This window comes from Mastigoproctus giganteus, chromosome 2 (genome assembly GCF_048544385.1).
Source record: "Mastigoproctus giganteus isolate SK-2022 chromosome 2, ASM4854438v1, whole genome shotgun sequence".
Lineage (NCBI taxonomy): Eukaryota > Metazoa > Arthropoda > Arachnida > Uropygi > Thelyphonidae > Mastigoproctus > Mastigoproctus giganteus.
The window spans coordinates 323,693-344,849 of NC_143576.1; the positions used below are offsets into that span (position 1 = coordinate 323,693).

Sequence of the window (21,157 nt, forward strand, 5' to 3'; positions counted from 1 at the left end):
GGACTATATGGCTTTGTGGCCACAGATACTGTAAGTCAACCTTAATGTGGCAACCATAATGCTATGTCTATGGCTGCAGTCTTATACAGTATAGAATAGCAAATATTTATAATAATTGCTGATGTCAACACTGACTCAACTGAGATGAAAACTCAAACACACCCAACCTAAGATAAGATAAGATCTATCAAACGACACCTTTCACATGATCTTCAGTTTTGATAATCTGAAGTTCTTAATGAAAATATGGGAAATCAAAAAACACAGCCACAAAGGCACATATGCCAGCATAGGGTGACTGCCCCCAAATGGTTGAACTAGCATTCTTTGTCATTCCATTTCCTAAAACAAAGAATTTCAACCTCACAGCCATTAGAGCAACCTATGAAAATCTGGTTACCAAGGTGGATTTCTTATTTGCCACAGTGACCTGGCATGCAGAATTGTTGAGCCCTAACTAAGGGAAGTATCCAGGCCCTGGAAATATTTTCAATATTGAGAAATACTCATTAAAATAGTATTTGTTACAATGGGATTTTACTGTACAATATTTTAGGTTAGAAAAAATGGTAACAAATACACTTACCTTAAAAGGATGTCCATATATAGATTCTCCATTCATACCTGTCCCTGTGGGATCCCCACCTTGTACTATAAAACCTTTAACAACTCTATGAAATATTGTACCATGATAATATTCTTCCATGCATAACTGAACAAAATTGCGGCAAGCCTTGGGAGCCTCTTTAGACCAGAGTTCAATGTCAATATCGCCAACTGTTGTCTGAAGTAAAACCTATAGTCAAAATAAAAAATCAATTCATATTAAATTCTCAAAGAAAGGGAGGAAATAAAAAAAAATTTAAGAGGAGAAGGAACCAAAAATCATATAAAACCCAAACAGATGCAGAATAAAAAAATAACATATATTAGTATTAGTAGTGGAAAGTGATGCAAGGTTATACAGCAAAAAAAAACACCACATCACCCAACTCACCTGTCCAACAACCCCCATAACAAAAAAATTGCCTAATTCCTTAAATTTATTCAAATACCCATTTCCATGCACCAGATGGCAGTTTATTTCAACAAACAATTACTCTTTGGCTAAAATGTCTAAAATGAGGAAAAAAAAAGTCTTTTTTTTTCTCACATCTATCCCACAAATTCTTTTTTGACTTATTCAATCCATTTGAAACCCTAAACACTTCAGTCAAGTGGACGCCTGTACCAGGAAACTAACTGGACCAGTATTTAGCTCAGTGTTTAGTGCTTTTTTATATACATAGCTATATTGTTGTTTATCTGTGGAATTTGGTGTCAACAGATTTGTTTTTTTCCTGTGGATCTTCCTGGTAAGAAAATATTTTACTTTCTAGAAATATCCAGCCTGATTTGTAGTATTATTTATCCAATGTCTTTTATTTATGGGTCAGATAAGCACACTGCCATAGACAAGGCATTGGAGAGAGTAGTGTTCTGCTGCACCACCCACATTTGGCTACCTTGACTGGGGAGGGGCACCCCTCTGAGTGACCTTGAACAGATACTGTTCCTTCAATCTCCAGTGTTTAATAATGAAGTTGACCTTGCATTTCCCTCATTTTTGCCCCCCTTGTTGCTATTTCAGGAACAATGCCCTAGAGTGAAACTCTTCACTGTCATTCTTAAAAAACAATCTCTACGTTAAGGTCTACATAGTGACTTTCCTCTACTGCTATCCCCTATCGAACAAAGAGACATGTCATTTTACTTTGCTGGATAAGTATTACAGGACTGTGTAGTTACTGACTCATTAATCCGCATCTTGGAAACTTTTCATGCCAGGTGAAAAAAAGTCTGATTTGGACTTGGAATACAACAGGAAGTGTACTGATCGCACAGCTCGGGTCAGATGTCGTTTCATGTATTTCAGGAACAATGCCCTAGAGTGAAACTCTTCACTGTCATTCTTAAAAAACAATCTCTACGTTAAGGTCTACATAGTGACTTTCCTCTACTGCTATCCCCTATCGAACAAAGAGACATGTCATTTTACTTTGCTGGATAAGTATTACAGGACTGTGTAGTTACTGACTCATTAATCCGCATCTTGGAAACTTTTCATGCCAGGTGAAAAAAAGTCTGATTTGGACTTGGAATACAACAGGAAGTGTACTGATCCCACAGCTCGGGTCAGATGTCGTTTCATGCTACAGGACCTTGAGACAGCTCACAAGGATACAAAGTCCCAGACAGCTAAAAGGAAAAGCAAAAGAAAAACCCTAAAACCTTGTATGGATTCCCTACCTACCAGGGAACCGGACTCAGATGATGAATCCAGTGATCCTGAAAAAGATGACACCAAGATAAACGATGAACTCCAAGAGACCCCAATTGATAAATTCCTTCAACTTAAAAAATATATGGCAAAACCAACCAAATGAATAACAGTGGCCGCTAAAATCGCCATCACAAAAATATGGTTCAAGATGGAGGGGATAATCTTACCCTTCCATACAGATAATGGGCACCTGAAAACTAAATTTGAAATGCTCACCACGGAATGGGAAAATAAAATGCCATAACAACCCCATACTTGCTCAGAGGCATTGAAGAGCAAACAGCCGCTCAATGAACAGTTGTTAAAGAACAGATTCACCAGGCCACTCAACCAGAGTCTACACCCCTAGAGTCACATGTAGCATCACAGACATTTCTAAGCTAGAAACAAGTGAAGCAGTCAAAAGTGCTCTCATGTCAAATTTTAAGGAGCAAATGAAGACCTTAAAAATCAAGAGTATGAGAAAGACACGCTTACCCTGGACTAGTCATAGAAACAGCTACTAGGAAGGAGGTAATTTCTATTCTGCAGAACCCAAGCATCATTTCAATTGGTTTAAAAGCAGAGGTTCCCAATCAATTGTTTTGTTTGGCATTGACAAAACAATCAATCCCAAAGAATATTGTTTGTTTGAAAGGTCAACATTATCACTTTGGTAGACAGGAATTCACATGGTTAAAAGTTTCTCATAAACTTTACCAAGACTAGGAAGCAATGCAATAGGTCTGTATGACCACTTGTTGGTGTGGTTGGAGACTTCAGAATAATCTTGATTATTGTTGTTGGGTTTAACGACAACACAGGCTGCTAGGGCCATATTGTGTCTTTCTAATAGTGAATATGAAATAATAACTATATTTTGATATATTCCTATCCGGTTTAGGAAAGTAAATAGTTATTTTTTATTAGGATCATCTCCCAGAATCTGCACTAAATTTATTGAATTTTTTTTTTTTTTTTTGGTAGTTGTTGGCGCATAGGCTTCTGTGATCATAATGCACCTCCCAAGGTTTTTGCAGTACTTTGATCCAAGCCCGAGGCAGGAATCGAAACCGCGACATTTGGGTTGCCAGGCAAGCACTTTACCCACCCGGCTAGATTAAATTTATTGATGTCTGCATATTAGCAATTGATTTAAAAGTGTCTAAGCGGATGTTTTGAAAGTGGGGACAGTCCACTAACAAATGGCGAATGGTCAGTTGTAGTTGACATGATGTACATTGGGGAGCGCTGTCATTAGTTAATAGATACAGGTGAGTGAGATGAGTATGCCCAATCCTGAGCCTTCCTAAAATTGTTTCTTCTCGTCTGCTTTTCTGGAAGCTGGAGAGCCACAGCTTTGGTTCTGGTTTTATTTGGTATAGTTTGTTTCCTGGATAACCTCTCCAGATTAGTGACCAGCTATTGTAACATGCTTTACGGATAATATGTTTATAATCAGTATATGGAGTTTGAAAAGTCTGCAAAAGAGTAATATCTGGTTGTTGGGCTGCAAGATCTGCTCTTTCATTTCCTGCTATCCCAGAATGACCTGGGATCCAGCAGAATGTCACAGTTTGATTTGATTCATTACACACAAGTAATTTAGAATGGATTTGTTTTATTACAGGATGAGAGGAGTTAGCATTACTATTTATGGCAGAGACAGCACTGAGCGAGTCAGTGTATATTAAGGCAGATGAAATTAGAAGTTGAGTAATGTGATCTAGAGCCAAGTTAATAGCATAAAGCTCAGCAGTGAAGATACTGCATTCTACAGGTAATGAGACAGAAGTGGTGAATGATGGAAAGATTGCCGCAGCATCTACTTGGGTCTCAGTTTTTGATCCGTCCGTATAGATCTTACAGGCCTGTAAATTAGAAGCAAAGTGAGTTTCATGTAACTGTGCGATATTGAAGGGAGACAAGGTGTTCTTTCCCCACTGTTGGAAATAGTCATCGTAAATTGCATGAATATCTGTCCACGGTGAATCAGGCGGTGTTATGTCCTGATATATATTGCCGATTTAGTAAATAAATTTGATGAATTTGAGGTATTGCTCAAAACATCAAAGCCAGATATTGTTGGGATATCAGAGACGTGGTGTCACACAGATATAAGGGATGCAGAACTAGAATTTGGGGAGTAAAACGTCTACAGAAAGGATAGACAGGATAGGAAGGGGGGAGGGGTTATGCTATTAGTTAAGAAACACATAAAAACCAAGGAAGTGAAGCCAGTCGACATCGCTAGACAGTGCAGTGTTGAGTCAGTTTGGTGTGACATAAGCATCGGGAGATCAAAATTGAGAGTAGGAGTGTGCTACAGGCCTAATGACTCTGATGAGTATAATAAGAAACTGTACAGGGAAATAGAGTTGGCCAGTAAATCAGAGAGTCTTATAATGGGAGATTTTAATTTCCCAGATATTGACTGGAATTTGGGGGCTGGTCACTCACACACTAGCAGGACTTTTGTGGATTTATTGGATGATCGTTTTCTACATCAGCATGTTCGGGAGGCAACTAGAGGGAGTAATACTCTTGATTTGATTATCAGCAGTGATTCTTCATGCATTAAGAATCTGCAGATAAATGAACCACTGGGTGGCAGTGATCACAGTGTGCTGAAGTGGGATTTACTCAAAGAGGTAACTACCATTAGGGGTAAAGGGAAGGGTTATTGCTTCCGTAAAGGCGACTACGATGGACTGAGACAGTATTTAAATTCTATACAGTGGGACCAACTGATCATGTTACCAACAGCAAATTCAAAATGGGAAGCATTCAAAGAATTAATCTTGGAAGCTACTAGGCTTTACATACCAACTAAGAAATATTGTTCAAGGTTTAGGCCAAAATGGATGTCAGATGAACTAATGAGGCATATGGCAGAGAAGAAACATGCATGGGATACATACAAATTAACACATGACACAGAAGCCTATGATAGATACAAGTTGATCTGTAACCAAGTTACAAAGGAGGTTAGGCAGGCGAAGGCAGATTACGAGAAATCCTTGGCAAGGGATGCAAAGAAAAACAGCAAAGAGTTCTTTACTTATGTAAACTCTAGAAGGAAGGGGATGAATCAGATTGGTCCACTTGATATTGATGGGTCAACTGTTGATGACCCTGCTCAGGTAGCTAACAAACTAAATGAATATTTTGCATCGACATTCACACATGAGGAGTTATTCAGCGACGGGAATGCCAGAGGTGTATTCAACTCTAGCAGTAAGCTACAGAATCTTGAAATAACTGGGAGTAAAATGGAGGAGAAACTGTTGAAGATAAACACAAGAAAGGCACCCGGGGTGGATGGGATCTATCCAGTTATATTAAAGGAGGCAGCAAAGGAAGTAAGCAAACCCTTAGCCATAATTATGAGAGCTTCGTTGGACTCAGGGGAGGTACCCATAGACTGGAAATGTGCAAATGTGACCCCAATTCACAAAGGAGGATCAAAGGCTGACACAAGTAATTATAGACCTGTGAGCTTAACTTCTGTTCCAGGAAAATTAATGGAGGCACTGGTTAAAGAAGCACTGCAGGATCATTTAGACAAGACTTCAGTTATAGCTCAGACATAGCATGGTTTTGTTAAGGGGAAGTCTTGCCTGACCAATTTGATTGGATATTATGATGCAGTCACAAAAGAACTGGATGCAGGGAATAGCTTTGATATTATATACTTGGATCTTAGAAAGGCTTTTGATACTGTTGCACATGGAAGACTGCTACACAAATTGGAGCAGTGTGTGTGACATTGGAGGCAAATTGCTGCTATGGATAAAGGGGTGGTTGAGGGGGAGAAGACAGAGAGTGGTAATCAATGGACACTGCTCATCGTGGACTAATGTTATTAGTGAAGTCCCTCAGGGCTCAGTGTTGGGTCCATTATTGTTTTCTGTATTTATAAATGATATTGATGACGGTATAGCAAGCTTAATGTCCAAGTTTGCAGACGATACAAAGGTTGGCAGGGTTGTCAAAGACACTATTGACACTATGCTGCTGCAACAGGATCTGGAAAGGTTGAGCAGATGGGCTGAGAGGTGGCAAATGAAGTTTAACATTGACAAATGTAAAGTACTACACATGGGAAACAGCAACCCCAGAGCAACGTATCAACTCTGTGGTACTACACTGACAGTGGTAGAGAATGAAAGGGACTTGGGGGTGGTTGTGCAGGCAGATATGAAGTTCTCTGAGCAGTGCAGACGGGCTGCAAGAGTAGCTCATGGAGTATTGTCAATGATATACAGGAATTTTTCCAGCAGGGATAAGGAGGTGATTATTCCCTTGTATAAGGCAATGGTCAAGCCACACCTAGAGTACTGTATACAGGTCTGGAGGCCTCATTTCAAGAAGGATGTAGAGCTGCTGGAACGAGTACAGAGAAGGGCAACAAGATTAGTGAATGGAACAAAGGGGTGCTCTTACGAAGAAAGGCTTAAGTTTTGCAAATTACAGTGTCTGGAGACTAGGCACAAGCGAGGTGATCTGATAGAGGTGTATAAAGCCTTGAATGGTTTGAGCATGCTCAATGCTGATGGGATTCTTCCTCATGCTCCTCAGAATAATCACCTGAGAGGGCATAAATTCAAATTGAGGAAAGATAGACGTAGGATAGACGTGCGGAAATTTGCCTTTAGCCAGCGGGTGGTTGGTTGGTGGAACAGACTTCCATCCCTTGTAGTGGAGGTTGATAGCCTAAATAAGTTTAAGGCTCAGCTGGACAGGTATTTTGAACGAACAGAGGGGGTGAAATGGAAGTGGTTTTTTTTTTTTTTTTTTTTTGGCTGATGCTGCATAAGCTTGCTTTCTTGCATCAAATGCCTCTACTAATGCTAATGCTAATTTCAATATTCCACGTTCGAATTAGTTCTTTAAGTCGAAGTGCAGCAGGTCTGTTTTCATTTGGTTTACTGTTGTAAAATGAGTCCCATTTGGTATTGTACAGACATCTCCAATTATGATGAGAGGGAAGACTGCAAATTTTTGCGGCATATATCAAAAGCAATGTTTTCCTCCGAAGATGTAAGGGAGGTTCGTGGGCTTCAATGTAAAGACTCTGGACTGGGGAGGTTCTGAAAGCCTCTAGAGAAACTTGAAGTGCACTGAGCTGGATAGTATGCCGATCAGTGCCCCATGACATGGATGATACACACCAAAGGATATTCAAAATCTTCAAGCAGATAGTTCGAAGATAGGCCACGTGTGCTTGAAAGTTCAGTTTTCTGTCTAGTATCAGGCCAAGAAAACGGACGGTGTTAACAAGAGGAACCGACACTTTTTTTATCTTTAACTCAGGATCAGGATGAAATGACCAGAATTTGCAGAAATGAGTGGTAGTGTATTTCTGTTCAGCAAGATGGTATCCATTGCGTAAAGTCCACAATTCTATTCTGTTTAAGAGTAATTTGTAACTGTCTTTCAATAGTATTCATATTTTGTGATTGGCATGATATGACGATGTCATCTGCATACATACATACTTCAATAGTTTTGGGAAGATCTTCCAATATATTGTTGACCCTAATTGCAAATAGGGTTGGTTTTTTTTTTTTTTTTTCCGGTAGTTGTTGGCGCATCGGCTTCTGTGGCCATAATGCACCTCCCAAGGTTTTTTTTGCAGTACTTTGATCCAAGCCCGAGGCGGGATTCAAACCCGCGACCTTTGGGTTGCTAGGCAGGTACTTTACCCACCCGGCTAGCCCGGTCGGCGCAAATAGGGTTGGACTCAGTATGGAACCCTGTGGGACACCCTCTTCTTGAATGTGAGATGTTGATAGGAAGTTTTGATATCTGACTTGAAAGGTACATAACTTTAAAAAGTTTTGAATAATTTGAGAGAGACAGCCTCTCAACCCTAACTGATGCATATCTTTGATAATGCCATGTGGTGTCAAATGCTTTCTGAATATCCAGGTTGACCATAACTAAATGTTGTCCCCTGATGAAGGCATTACGTATGTTGGATTCAATTTTGACAAGTAAATCTAGGATGGACCTGTTTTTGCGGAAGCCATATTGGTGATCAGAAAGCAGATTTTGGGAGTCTAGAATCCAGGTGAGCCTCTTATGCACCATCCTTTCGAAGATCTTGCCCAAACAGCTTGTCAATGATATTGGTCTGTAATTCTGAACTAGGGAGGTATCTTTTCCCGGTTTTGGTATTGCACAAATATAGGAATGACGCCATGAGAGAGAATGTGTGTTTTCTGAGAAGACCCTGTTATAAAATAGCAATAGTGTGTACAGATCAGCTTCACATAGATGTTTAAGCATTCTGTAGTGAATGCAGTCTAGTCCTGCTGCACTATTTGGAGATTTACTCAAGGATTATTTGAGTTTAGCTATAGTAAAGGGCTGGTTATATAGTGGGAGATTAGTTGAAAAATTCAATTTTTTTACGTTCTTCATTAGTTTTAATTCTCTGAAAAGCAGTCACATAAGTGGTAGAGGCAGAAGTATTATAGAAAGATTCTGCTAAAACATTTGCGATGTCAGTAGGAGAGGATAGGTCCTGCCCATTCCACTGTATTATTGGAGACTGTAACGGTAGAAATTTTCCATTGAGAGCTTGTATTTTTATCCAAATAATCCGTCAGTATTTTTGTTAATAGTTGAGGCGAAGTTAATCCAGGAGTCACGTTTTGCTTTTTTCCTAATTTGCCTTGCTTTGGTTCTGAGTTTTTTGAAAACTATAAGGTTGCCAGTAGTGGGGAATTTGCGAAATTGGTTCCAAGCACGGTTTTTTCCTACTTTCGCTATGGAACAACCTTGTTTCCACCACTGGTTTTGGTGTACCCACTTGCTCTGGTTGGATTTTCTGGTTGGAATGGAAATTTCAGCTGCCAATAATATATGGCTGGTAATGTGTTCGGTTATGTCATCAATATGCTGTTGCTGTACATACTGTTTGTTGAGTAGGACACAAGTAGAGCAGTTTTTTCAGTCTGCTTTGCGGAAATTCCACAAGTATGGGCTTTAGGGCATGATACGACCTGTGTTTGAATTGAGCTGATGATGGGAAAATGGTCACTGTGGAATGGATCAGTCAACACCAACCATTCCATACTTGGAAAAAGAGATGCTGAACAGATGGATAAATCTATGGCCGATGTTGTACCTGTAGGTAATTGAACATGAGTTGGAGAGCCAGTGTTTAATACAGTCAGATTATGGTTATCTAGGAATGTTTCAATTAATTGGCCTCTCTTATCCATAGTGGAGGACCCCACAGATTTTCCATCCGTAGTCGCTTCAGGCGATTGGAGTCATGGTCGTTGTCAGGAATTTCTGATCTTGAGCTTGAGGGCTCTAATGGTGGATAGTTACTTATATCCATGTCGGCTTATTTTGGCCCTGGAGGTTTGTCTTTACCACCCACGTTACCTGCCCCGCCATGGGGAGGCAGGAGCAGTGCCACAAGGTGACCAAGCAGTTATTAGTTGTATTAGTGATAAAGAAACAGAAAGGTTTCTTTCCTTTATGGGCCTCTGCCTACTCCTTGTAGAACGAAAGAGCTACTGAAATATAAAATGAGGAAAACAGTATTTAGAAATAAACAGAATATATACAATGGCAAAAGCTCTTTAGATAGCTTGCTTTGAAAAATGCACTGAGATCACTTGGCCATGGAAAGCTTGGCACCCAGGGCTGATAATCTTGAGCAGTGCATCTTCCCAGAGACAAAGAAATACAACATCCCTGAGACAAGCATTAAAAACTTGTAACAATTCATTTATATAAAGATTGGAGACCTTTTTGATTACCTTTCCCTCCAGTAGGTCCATACCAGAAAATGTATTTTTATAGACTTAACAACAGTGAAAAGTTTGTGGGTAAAGGGTAATCCTTCAACTTCATTACCAATTATACTAGAAAAACCCCCATATAAGTGAGAACATAGGCCACGACCTTATTTCAAAGTACTGTACCAAAACTAGTTTGCCATCAACAGTAAACTGGATCATAGAATTATCTCAGGATGCCTGCTGCATTTTTACCAAACAAGAAAGAATCTTTGTGGGCTGGAGTTACCATTGGTTTAAGGAACATGTCCCAGTCCCAAAGTGCTTTATGTGCCTAAAGTTTGGACGCATTAGTTGAGACATACGATGCAAGAAAACAAGCTTATGCAGCATCAGCCAAAAAAAAAAAACCCTCCCATTTGACCCATCCATTAACTCCAAATGTCTGTCTAGCTCAGTCGTAAATTTAAGCTATCAACTTCCACAACAGGTGGAAGTCTGTTCCAGCAATCAACTACCCGCTGGCTCAAGGCAAATTTCTGCACATCTATTCTACAACTGTCTTTCCTCAATTTGAATTTATGCCCCCTCAGGTTCATAATCTAAGCAAGAGGAAGAATCTCATCAGAATTGAACCTGCACAAACTATTCAAGGCCTTATACACCTTAACCAGATCACCTTGCAGGTGCCAATTATGGCAAACCCTTAGTCATAATTATGAGAGCATCCTTAGATTCAGGGGAGGTCCCCATCGACTGCAGATGTGCAAATGTATCTCCAGTTCACAAAGGGGGGGGGTGGAACAAAGGATGACACAAGTAATTACAGACCTGTTAGTTTAACTTCTGTTCTGGGAAAAATAATGGAGTCACTGATTAAAAAGCACTGCAGGATCATCTAGACTAGACCACAGTCAAAATTCAGACACAGCATGGATTTGTTTAAGGAAAGTCTTGTCTGACTAATTTGATTTGATCCTAAATATATGTGGTCACAAAGTAACTGGATGCAAAAAATAATTTTGATATCATATACTTGGATTTCAGAAAAGCTTTTGATACTGTTGCACATGGAAAATTGCTGTACAAACTGGAGCAGTATGGCATTAAGGGCAAGTTGCTGCAATGGATAAAGGGATGGTTGAGTGGGAGATGCCAGAGTACCTCCCCTGAGTCCAAAGAAGCTCTCATAATTATGGCTAGGGGTTTGCTTACTTCCTTTGCTGCCTTCTTTAATATAACTGGATAGATTCATCCATCCCGGGTGCCTTTTTTATGTTTATCATCAACAATTTCTCCTCCACTTTCCTCTCAGTTATTAGAAAATCATCTAGCTCACTGCCAATGTTTACTTCACCTATGACATTCCCCTTCCTGAATAACTCCTCATGTATGAATGTAGATGCAAAATACTTGTTTAGATTGTTAGCCACCTGAGCAGGATCCTCAACTGTTGAACCATCAACATCCAGTGGACCAATCTCATTCATCCCTTTCCTTCTTGAGTTTAAATAGGTAAAGAACTCTTTTCTGTTTTTCTTTGCATCCTTTGCCAAGGATTTCTCATAATCTGCCTTTGCCTGCCTAATCTCCTTTGTGACTTGGTTACAGACCAACTTATATCTATCATAGGCTTCCATGTCACCCATTAATTTGTATGTATCTCATGCATTTTTCTTCTCTGCCATATGTCTCATTAGTTCATCTGACAACCATTTAGGCCTGAACCTTGAACAATATTTCTTGGTTGGTACGTAAAGCCTGGTAGCTTATAAGATTAGTTCCTTGAATGTTTCCATTTTTAATTTTCTGTTGGTAACATCATCAGTTGGTCCCACTGTATAAAATTTAAATACTGTCTCAGACCATCATAGTCGCCTTTACGAAAGCAAAAACCCTTCCCTTTACCTCTGATGGTAGTTACCTCCTTGAGTAAATCCCACTTCAGCACACTGTGATCACTGCCACCTAGTGGTTCATTTATCTGCAGATTCTTAATGTATGAAGAATCACTACTGTTAATCAGATCAAGAGTATTACTCCCTCTAGTTGCCTCCCGAACATGCTGATGTAGAAAACAATCATCCAATAAACACAAAAGCCTTGCTAGTGTGTGAATGACCAACCCACAAATTCCAGTCAATATCTGGGAAATTAAAATCCCCCATTATAAGACTCTCTCTCTGATTTACTGGCCCATTCTATTTCCCTGTACAGTATCTTATTATACTCATCAGAGTCATTAGGCCTGTAACACACTCCTACTCTCAATTTTGATTTACCTATGCTTATGTCACACCAGACTGACTCGACACTGCCTTGTCCATCGATGTCGACTGGCTTCACTTCCTTGGATTTTATGTGTTTCTTAACTAATAATATAACCCCTCCTCCCTTCCTATCCTGTCTATCCTTTCTGTAGACGTTGTACTCCCCAAATTCCAGTTCTGCATTCCTTATATCTGTGTGACACCACGTCTCTGATATCCCAACAATATCGGCCTTTGATGTTTTGAGCAATACCTCAAATTCATCAAATTTATTTACTAAACTCCTAGCATTGGTGTACACGTAAGTATACATGCACCTGTTTCTATTCTTAGCTACCCTAACACAACCCATGTGTTTACTTGTACCGCAATGACTTCCAGCAGTCTCTGAAATATCCTGCATCTTGTTTTTCAGGCTTCTGCTCATTCCAATAGAAGCAGTGCAGGAATCTCTTTCACCTCTGCCAGTGGCTACTGTTAATCTATTAGTCTTTGTCTCCCCCCCAAGCTAGCAGTTTTCCGACCCACCTAACACTGCCTCGATAGCATCAGCAAATATTTTTGCACTCTTTCTATTTAAGTGTATCCCATCCCTGTAGAAGCAATCTCTCATGTTAACAAGTACAGTACAGGCTGAAAAAAATTCTACCCCTTGAGCCTTGCACAATCTTTCCAGGGCCGAACTGATCGACAAGGCTCTCATCATATACTCCCTCCTATCGTGTCTGGGCAGAATTGCAGACACTTTCAAATTCAACCCTACTTCACGGCTTTTTTTCAACAGTGACCCGTACTTGTTAAGTAATTAACAAGTACATTCATTATTATGAATTATTATTATCTTATTATTATTATTATTATATAATAATAATCATTCATTATTATTATCTTTAGCCATATGCTGCAAGGAAACCTGAGGCTTATGCTGCACCAGCCAAAAAAAAAAAAAAAAAAAATTTCTGAATTACCCTGAGAGAGAGAGAGGGGGAATATATAATAACTGAATCAAATATACATTGCTAAAAAATATGTACAGGCATACCTCGATTAACGAATAGGATGCGTTCCACGAAATTACTTCGTTAAGCGAAACTTCGTTTTCAGAGGTAAAAATACTATTGCCAGAATAGGGATACGTCCCTACGTAAAGAAAATGAAAAGCTTTTTTTCGAACAAAGAAAAGTTTTATTAAATAAACAGTCAACTTACATACAAAGTGAAATCACATTTTAAAATATGAGGTTAAAGTTGATTGTTTATGCTTTTTTTCTCTTTCATTTAACAATTGCCTGTACGGAGTTATTGCATTTAACACTAATCGCTTAACTATAACACTTCTTCCTAAATCAGGATCATTTTCACTAAAAAAATTTAAAACGTTTTCAATGTCATTTAAGCACCTTTTTAAATCTTTGGTTGTTAACACTTTTTCGGCAGAAACTTCTTTAACTTCGTCTTCATTATCTTTGTCTTCGTTGCTAACAAGGTTTTCTAAATCTTCCACTGAAAAACCATCATCTTCTGTATTCAATAAATTTCTAACATCCTCTTCATCGACATTTTCGAAACCTATTTGATTGAGCCATCTGGATAACTTCATTTCTAATTCTTGGATGTTATTTTCTTCTTCTAGTACAACTTCTGGCCATATTTTGCGCCAAACTCCATTTAAGCATTTCTTAGTGACTTCTTTCCAAGAACTATCAATGCTTTCTATTGTGTTTTTAATGGTGTAGTTTTTCCAAAAAGTTTTAACTGTCATTTCCTCTTTATCCTCTAGTTCAGGTAAATTGCTTAAAGTTCGACGGAGATAATAAGCTTTAAATGATGCTATTACTCCCTGATCCAATGGTTGAATCAGGGAAGTTGTGTTTGCTGGAAGAAACACAACTTTGACAGGAATGCATGTGTCCAACGTGTTAAGATCAGTAGGATGTCCCGGAGCATTGTCTAACAACAAAAGAGCTTTTTCTTCAAAGTTGTTTTTTTGACAATATTGTTTTACTCCAGGACAAAAGTAGTTAACAAACCAATCAGTAAATAACTCCTTGGTAACCCACGCTTTTCTATTTGCTTTCCATATTACAGGTAAATTCATTTTTATGTTACCTTTTAACGCCCTCGGATTTTCTGAATGGTAAACTAATAACAATTTTAATTTATAATCGCCAGAGGCATTTGATCCAAAGAGTAACGTTAAACGGTCTTTGGCTGCTTTGAACCAAGCAGCTGATTTTTCTTCAATAGAAATGAAGCTTTTTGTTGGTAGCCGTTTCCAGAACAAACCGCTTTCGTCAGCATTGAACACCAAATTTGGTGGAAAATTTTCACGTTTAATTATTTCCTTTAGTTTTTCTGGAAACTTATTTGCAGCTTCAACATCTGCACTTGCAGCTTCTCCTGTTAATTTTACACTATGAATCCTGGCCCGTTTTTTAAATTTCTCGAACCAACCACGAGAAGCCCCAAAGGTTTCCGTAATTTCTTCAGTTTGTTTAGATTTCAGGTGATTAAACAAAAATGGAATATTTTTTTATGTTAAATGGGGCTTGAAATTGCGGACTTCGTTATATCGAGGCTTCGTTATCAGAGGTAACGTTAACCGAGGTATGCCTGTATTTTTTTAGCAATGTATATTGCAAAAATAATAGCAATGTATAGCATTCAGGGGCTCTTAAAAAAATTTACATGAAAATGACAATGGTAACTTTTTAAAACTTAGTGAAACAATTGCTAAATTTGAATCAGTTATTGCAGAACATATTGGTGATAAAATACAAAACAAACCCAAACAAAATATTACAGATAAAATATTAGAAATGACTAGAAGCTAAATATTTTGCTATAATCACTGAAGGCAAACATAAAAATATGGATACAAGGAATCATACTAAATCAATAGCCTTAAAAACAACATCTTATAAGTTTCTTTGTTCAATTATAATTTGGCATGATATTTTAAATAAAATTAATCCGGTAAGTAAAATGCTCAAAAAAAAAAATAAAAAAGGGATTCTGATATATATGAAGCTGTTGAATTTCAAAATTAATATTTTTCTTTCAAATTAGGGACACAATTTTCTCATTAAATGAAAGGTTTACAAATATGAAGGAACATGTAGAAATATTTAAAATTCTTTATAATATTTTTGAATTAAAAAAATGGTCAGATGACAATTTATTAAATCATTGCAACATTTACATATTAAGTTAAGTTACATTGATCGTAATGAGCCCAATATTGATGGTTTAGCATTACCTGAAGAACTTGGGAGTACCTCAAATTTATATTAAAGACAATATGACTCCATTGGAAGCATTACAATATATTTTTAAAAAAGATTTTACAGATACTTTTCCAAATGTAGCAGTTGTATTAAGAATTTTTCTAACTATACTAGTTTCAGTTGCCTCAGGTGAACAAAGTTTCAAAATTAAAATTAATCAAAAATTTACAATTAACAATGCCTCAACGACTCTAATTTGGCAATAATTTCAATAGAAAATGACCATTTGGAAAAAAAATACACAAACGAAATAATTAATAAATTTGCATCTCTTAAAGCAAGGAAACATACATTTGTATAATTTTTTTAACATTTTAATTTTCCTTTTATTTTATTATTGCGGTTGTGATTACTGTGATTTAGAATTTAAAGTTTAGGCTAAAATTTAGAGATGGGTACCCCCTTCAGACTACCTCAGTCATAGGGCATTTATCCCCCCCTCCCGTTGTTTTAAAATAGGCTGTTTATTCCCTCCTCCCACTGTTTTAAAACAGAAAAATGAGTTCCCGATTTTAAAACAGTGGCAGGGCGGGGATAAACACCCTAACTAACACTAACCATAGCAGGTTAGTCATGTCAATCAGTACCATTTTGGAAGGGGTTCATCATCATCATCATCAGCCATTTTAAATCCACTGCAGGATGAAGGCCTCTCCAGCAACTTTCCAGTTCCTTCTGTTTTGAGCACTGGCCATCCATTTACTACCCACAAACTCATGAATTTCATCTATCCATCTCCGCCTTTGTCTTCCAGGATTTCTTCTAGCTCCTCTTGGGTACCATTCTGTTATTTTTTTAGTCCATCTGTACTCAAGTCCTTTACTTGAGTTTGCTGCCTAATCCATGTGTTTCTCTTCTTATCTAACAGTCTGATTCCCAATATAATTCGTTCCATTCTTCGCTGTGTAGTTCTCAGCTTCTCTTCCATTCTTTTGGTGAGTGCCCAAGTTTCACTTCCATAAGTCATGGTGGGGAGTATACATTGGTTCATTATTTTACGTTTCAGACAAACTGGGATATTGCTCTTCAGTATGTGACTATATTTCCTGAATGCTATCCATCCAAAATTTATTCTTCTCTTGACTTCCAGCCATTTATCATTATTACAGCTAATAATTTGTCCCAGATAAGTATATGACTCCACCTTTTCAATTACTGCTCCTTCAATCATTATTTCCCTTTCTGTGGCATACTTGTTCATCATTACTTTTGTTTTAGCCATATTCATCTTTAGTCCTAAATCCTTACTAACTGTGCATAACTGATTAAGATTTTCCTCTAATTCTTTGGGATCTTGGCTTATGACCACAATGTCATCTGCAAATCGTAAATGGTTTAGGTACTCACCGTTCACATTGACTCCTTTCTGCGACCAGTCTAATCTTCTGAAAGCTTCCTCAAGGGCAGCAGTAAACAGCTTCGGAGATATTGTGTCTCCTTGTCGAACTCCTTTCTCAATTTTAAATTTCCTACTGTCTTTGTCTAATCTAATAAAGGAGGTAGCACTCTCATATATTTTCTTCAAAATCATAATATGTGGGGTATCTATGCCTTGTCTTTCTAGTGCCCAAAACATTGCCTTATTCTGTATGGAGTCAAATGCCTTTTCATAATCCACAAATGCCAGGCATAATGGTGTTTTATATTCATTTGCTTTCTCCATTAGCTGTGACATTATTTGAAGGTGATCCATAGTTGAGAATCCTATCCTAAAGCCAGCTTGCTCTTTCGGTTGATTCTCATCAAGTATTCTTTCTAATCTGTTAGTAAGGACCCTTGTGAACAACTTGTAGATGTGGGATAACAAGCTAATTGGTCTATAATTTGGAAGGGGTTACCCATCACTAAATTTTAACCAAAATTTATTTCCAGAATTTCAGAATGATTTTGTTTGTTGTTTCATTATATCATATGTGAGATATGTTGTAATTCTTTTCTTTTTCAATAAATTAATAATAATTATTTACACCTTATTTTATTTTTTAATCCAAAATATTGTAGAGCAGCAAATGTGATTTCGCTTACTGATGGCACTTAAGGATCGCAGCAGCCCCGAACTAGGAAACCAGATGCCATAAGCAATCACTGGGAGGAAGATTGCCTTAAAGAAAATGGCAAGGGTCTTCTTTACAACCCCCAGTTAGTTCTGCTAATTCTGGCAATCATGCCAGCATAGCTTTACCCTTTTCTACCAATGCATGTCAGATGAAAGTAAAAAAAAATGTTAGTTTGGAGTAAATGATGACTACAAGGTATTTTAGTTCTGTTGTTAAGGCTACTGTTTTTCCTGATATCTGTATCAGAGGTGATCGTCTTAATTTGCCTTTTAGTAAGATAGATTTGGTTTTTGTACCTAAGATTATGAGTTTATGGGTTTGTACCCAGTTCTGTAGTAGATTCAGGACGTGGTTTGCCTGATCCTCCAGAGCACTTCTGATATTACCATTCACAAGGAGAAAATGGTCATCGGCAAAGGTGACCCTGTCCACTTGGCCTGTGTTGCCCCCCCCCCAAAAAAAAAAACTCGTCCAGCATAAGTTTCCAAAAACAGGGGCCCGGCACTGAACCCTGAGGCCATCCACGTGCAACATTTCACTGTAGACATTGATACCTTATTTGGACTGCTATTTTTCTGTTATGAAGATAGTCCTTAATACAGTTACACAGATTCTGGAATACCAGCATGGCATATTCTCATGAAAATGTTGGGCCACCATAAATTATCAAAGGCCAGCAAAATCAATTGAAATAACTAGCACATAGTTTCCTGAGTGGGCCAAGCTGCAATAATTAGTATGTTCATTGCATCCTCAGTCGAACGTCCAGGTTTGAAGCCAAACTGTTTGTCCGACTGATGGTTTGCATTCAGATAGTGTGTTTCTTGATAAGCCCTTCCAATACCTTGCCCAAAACTGGTAATGACGCTATTAGTCTGTACAATTTTGGGTCATTTGGAGGTTTCTCTGGATTCTTTAGAATTATCCTTAGGTTTGACATTTTCCATGTGGTGGAAAATATTCCTTTGCTTAGACAATTATTATAAAGAAAGCAGGTGTTGAGAGTTTTCTGGCAAGAACTTCTATCATTTCTGGTTCAATTAAGCCGTGGTCAGGGTTGTCATCAGCTAGTTCTTCTACTGTGAAAGGAGATTCTGTATAAGGAGGTACATATGCCTCATTCTCATTGCAGATGTTGGTTTGTTCAGAAGTGAGAGCTTGGTCATCATTTGGAAACAGGGACAAGGATGTTATTGATTGTTCCATCCCAAATGTATGTTGGCAGTCCTGTTATGGTATCAGTGGTGCAGACCACAACTGCTTTAGGCAGCTGGTTGATAACTATGTGGTATACAACACCTCAAGGGTCTGCATTACTGGAGGTACCAACAAAGTCCTTCCATGATATTTTTCTTTTGCCTTAATAGCTGTATGTCATTATTTCTCAGGGAGCAATACATCTCCCTCAGAGCATTTAACTCAGCTAGAAACCGGCCAGAGATAGACGTTTGAAAATGCTTTCTTGCTTGGTGCACCCTTTGCCAGAGGTAATAGTAATAGTATTCGCCATGTAGTGCAAGGAAGCCACAGGCTTTTGCTGCACTGGCAAAAAAACAAAACAAAAACAAAAAACAAAAAAAAAAAAAAAACCAACCATGCATGATAGACATGCTTCTAAATCTTTCTGTCTACCTGAAGAAAGCGTCTGTTTGTCATTCTGTTGCCACGATATCTGTTGCTTTTTTTGATTTATTTTTCGATTTATTAGCATTAGCATTAGTAGAGGCATATGATGCAAGAAAGCAAGCTTATGCAGCATCAGCCAAAAAAAAAAAAAAAAAAACAAACAAACTTTTATAAAGCTTCATAAAGCTTTATGAAATCCACCAAACCACCAAACTTCGGGAGCTTGTTGAAAATGCCTTCTTGGTGAGTTAAAGCTCTTAAACTTCTGCTAGTCAAATAAGAGCAGAAAAACAATCTTTGAAGTAATCTATATTTTTTAATATGCTGTAATTCCATGTAAATCTGAACCATGGTTGCATCCAAACCGTCTCTTGTGGGCGGGGTGAGGGATTTATGAACAAGTAGAGCGGAATCAAGCAGTATTTGATATGAGCAGGAAAAAGGTTGGACTAGCCCTTTCAGGTTTCTACAGTTTGTCGTTAATCTAAACCCTCTAAAGGGAGGGAAGAAGTTATTCGTCGCCCAGTCCATATATATTCCCGAATTTTTTCAAATCTCACCACCTCATGATATGCAGTTAACATGCATTTTTTATTATTATTGATGTGGCTTGAAGTTTTTCAAATTTCAACCTTTTTTCGGATATATTTTATCAATTTTTGATTTTTTTTTGTTTTAGCGTTTTTATACTTTTCTTTATTCTTTCTTAAAGAACTACACTTTTTCAGTTTTTATATTCTTTCCCTTCTAAAAGGTCTGCATACTACTGATCGGCAACCATGCTTTATAAAGGATGGTTCAGAAATCCACCAAACTTCGGGAACATATTGAAAAATGCCTTCTTGGTGAGTTAAAGCTCTTACTAACTTCTGCTAGTCAAATAAGAGCAGAAAAACAATCTTTGAAGTAATCTATATTTTTAATAATATTTTATATATATCTTTTATTTATTTATTGTAATATTATTATTTATTATTATATATATATATTTTTTCGTTTTACACAAAACATTCACAACAATTGTCAAACTGTCCATCTTTAACCAGTATGAATACCTCGGGGCACCAGAGTTCCGACAGAAGGTGCAACTGCAGTAGAATGTGGCATACCTCTTCAGCAACGTACTGATTAAACTTAAAGAAGTCGTCCTTTTACTCCTGTATACTATACTAATTTTAGGTACCTCAATATTGAAAAGTCTCAAAAATTTAGGTCAGGCACGAGGTGTCTGTAGAAATCACTTTTCTTGATACGATTCATGCATCTGAACTGAAGGTGAATTTGATTTTGTCTGTCCCTGGTCATTCATTTAAGGTTTTCCAGTTCAGGGCACCACCACCAGGGGACTGCATTTGTGCAGATTTTTTTCTGCCTAAAGGTGACTTCAGTAGCCTTTATGATTAGGTTAGTAAATTTTGACACCTGATCATCAGGATGTAGTTGCTGGTTATCATGTGGGAAAATTCCCAGAAAGGTAGGGTTTAGTGCTTCTGAAAATTTGTTCCAATTGGCCTTATCAATATATTATTATTAATATTATACCTAGTGATGCCATATACTGGGGGGGAGGAATCTGATCTAGCTGACGAACCAGCTGGAAAGTGATTGCACGGTGGTCGGACACAGCCTCGCAGTCTAGTCCAATTTATAAACTTGTGCGCAAAAGCATTTGTGGCCATTGTTATGTCTATCACACTTTCATGCAGCATACTACTGTATGTCATAAGATTTTGTGGATGGTTTGGGACTCTTGAATGGTCAAACAGCAATGAAGATCAGAGTGCCCACACTGTCTGATCTATTGGATGTAGGTCTATCAGATGAGTAACTGTACCATATTGAGGACCTGCAA

At 37.9% G+C, this 21,157-nt stretch overlaps 1 protein-coding gene across 1 annotated transcript in view; it reads right to left on the reverse strand.

The window, feature by feature from the left end:
• The window catches only part of LOC150089109 (spliceosome-associated protein CWC27 homolog), a 334,415-nt gene that overhangs the window by 271,530 nt on the left and 41,728 nt on the right, over nt 1–21,157 (reverse strand). The window contains exon 2 of the mRNA XM_090390329.1: nt 587–796. Within this exon, the coding sequence (XP_090246455.1) occupies nt 587–796 (210 nt within the window). The remainder of the gene's footprint in view (nt 1–586; nt 797–21,157) is intronic.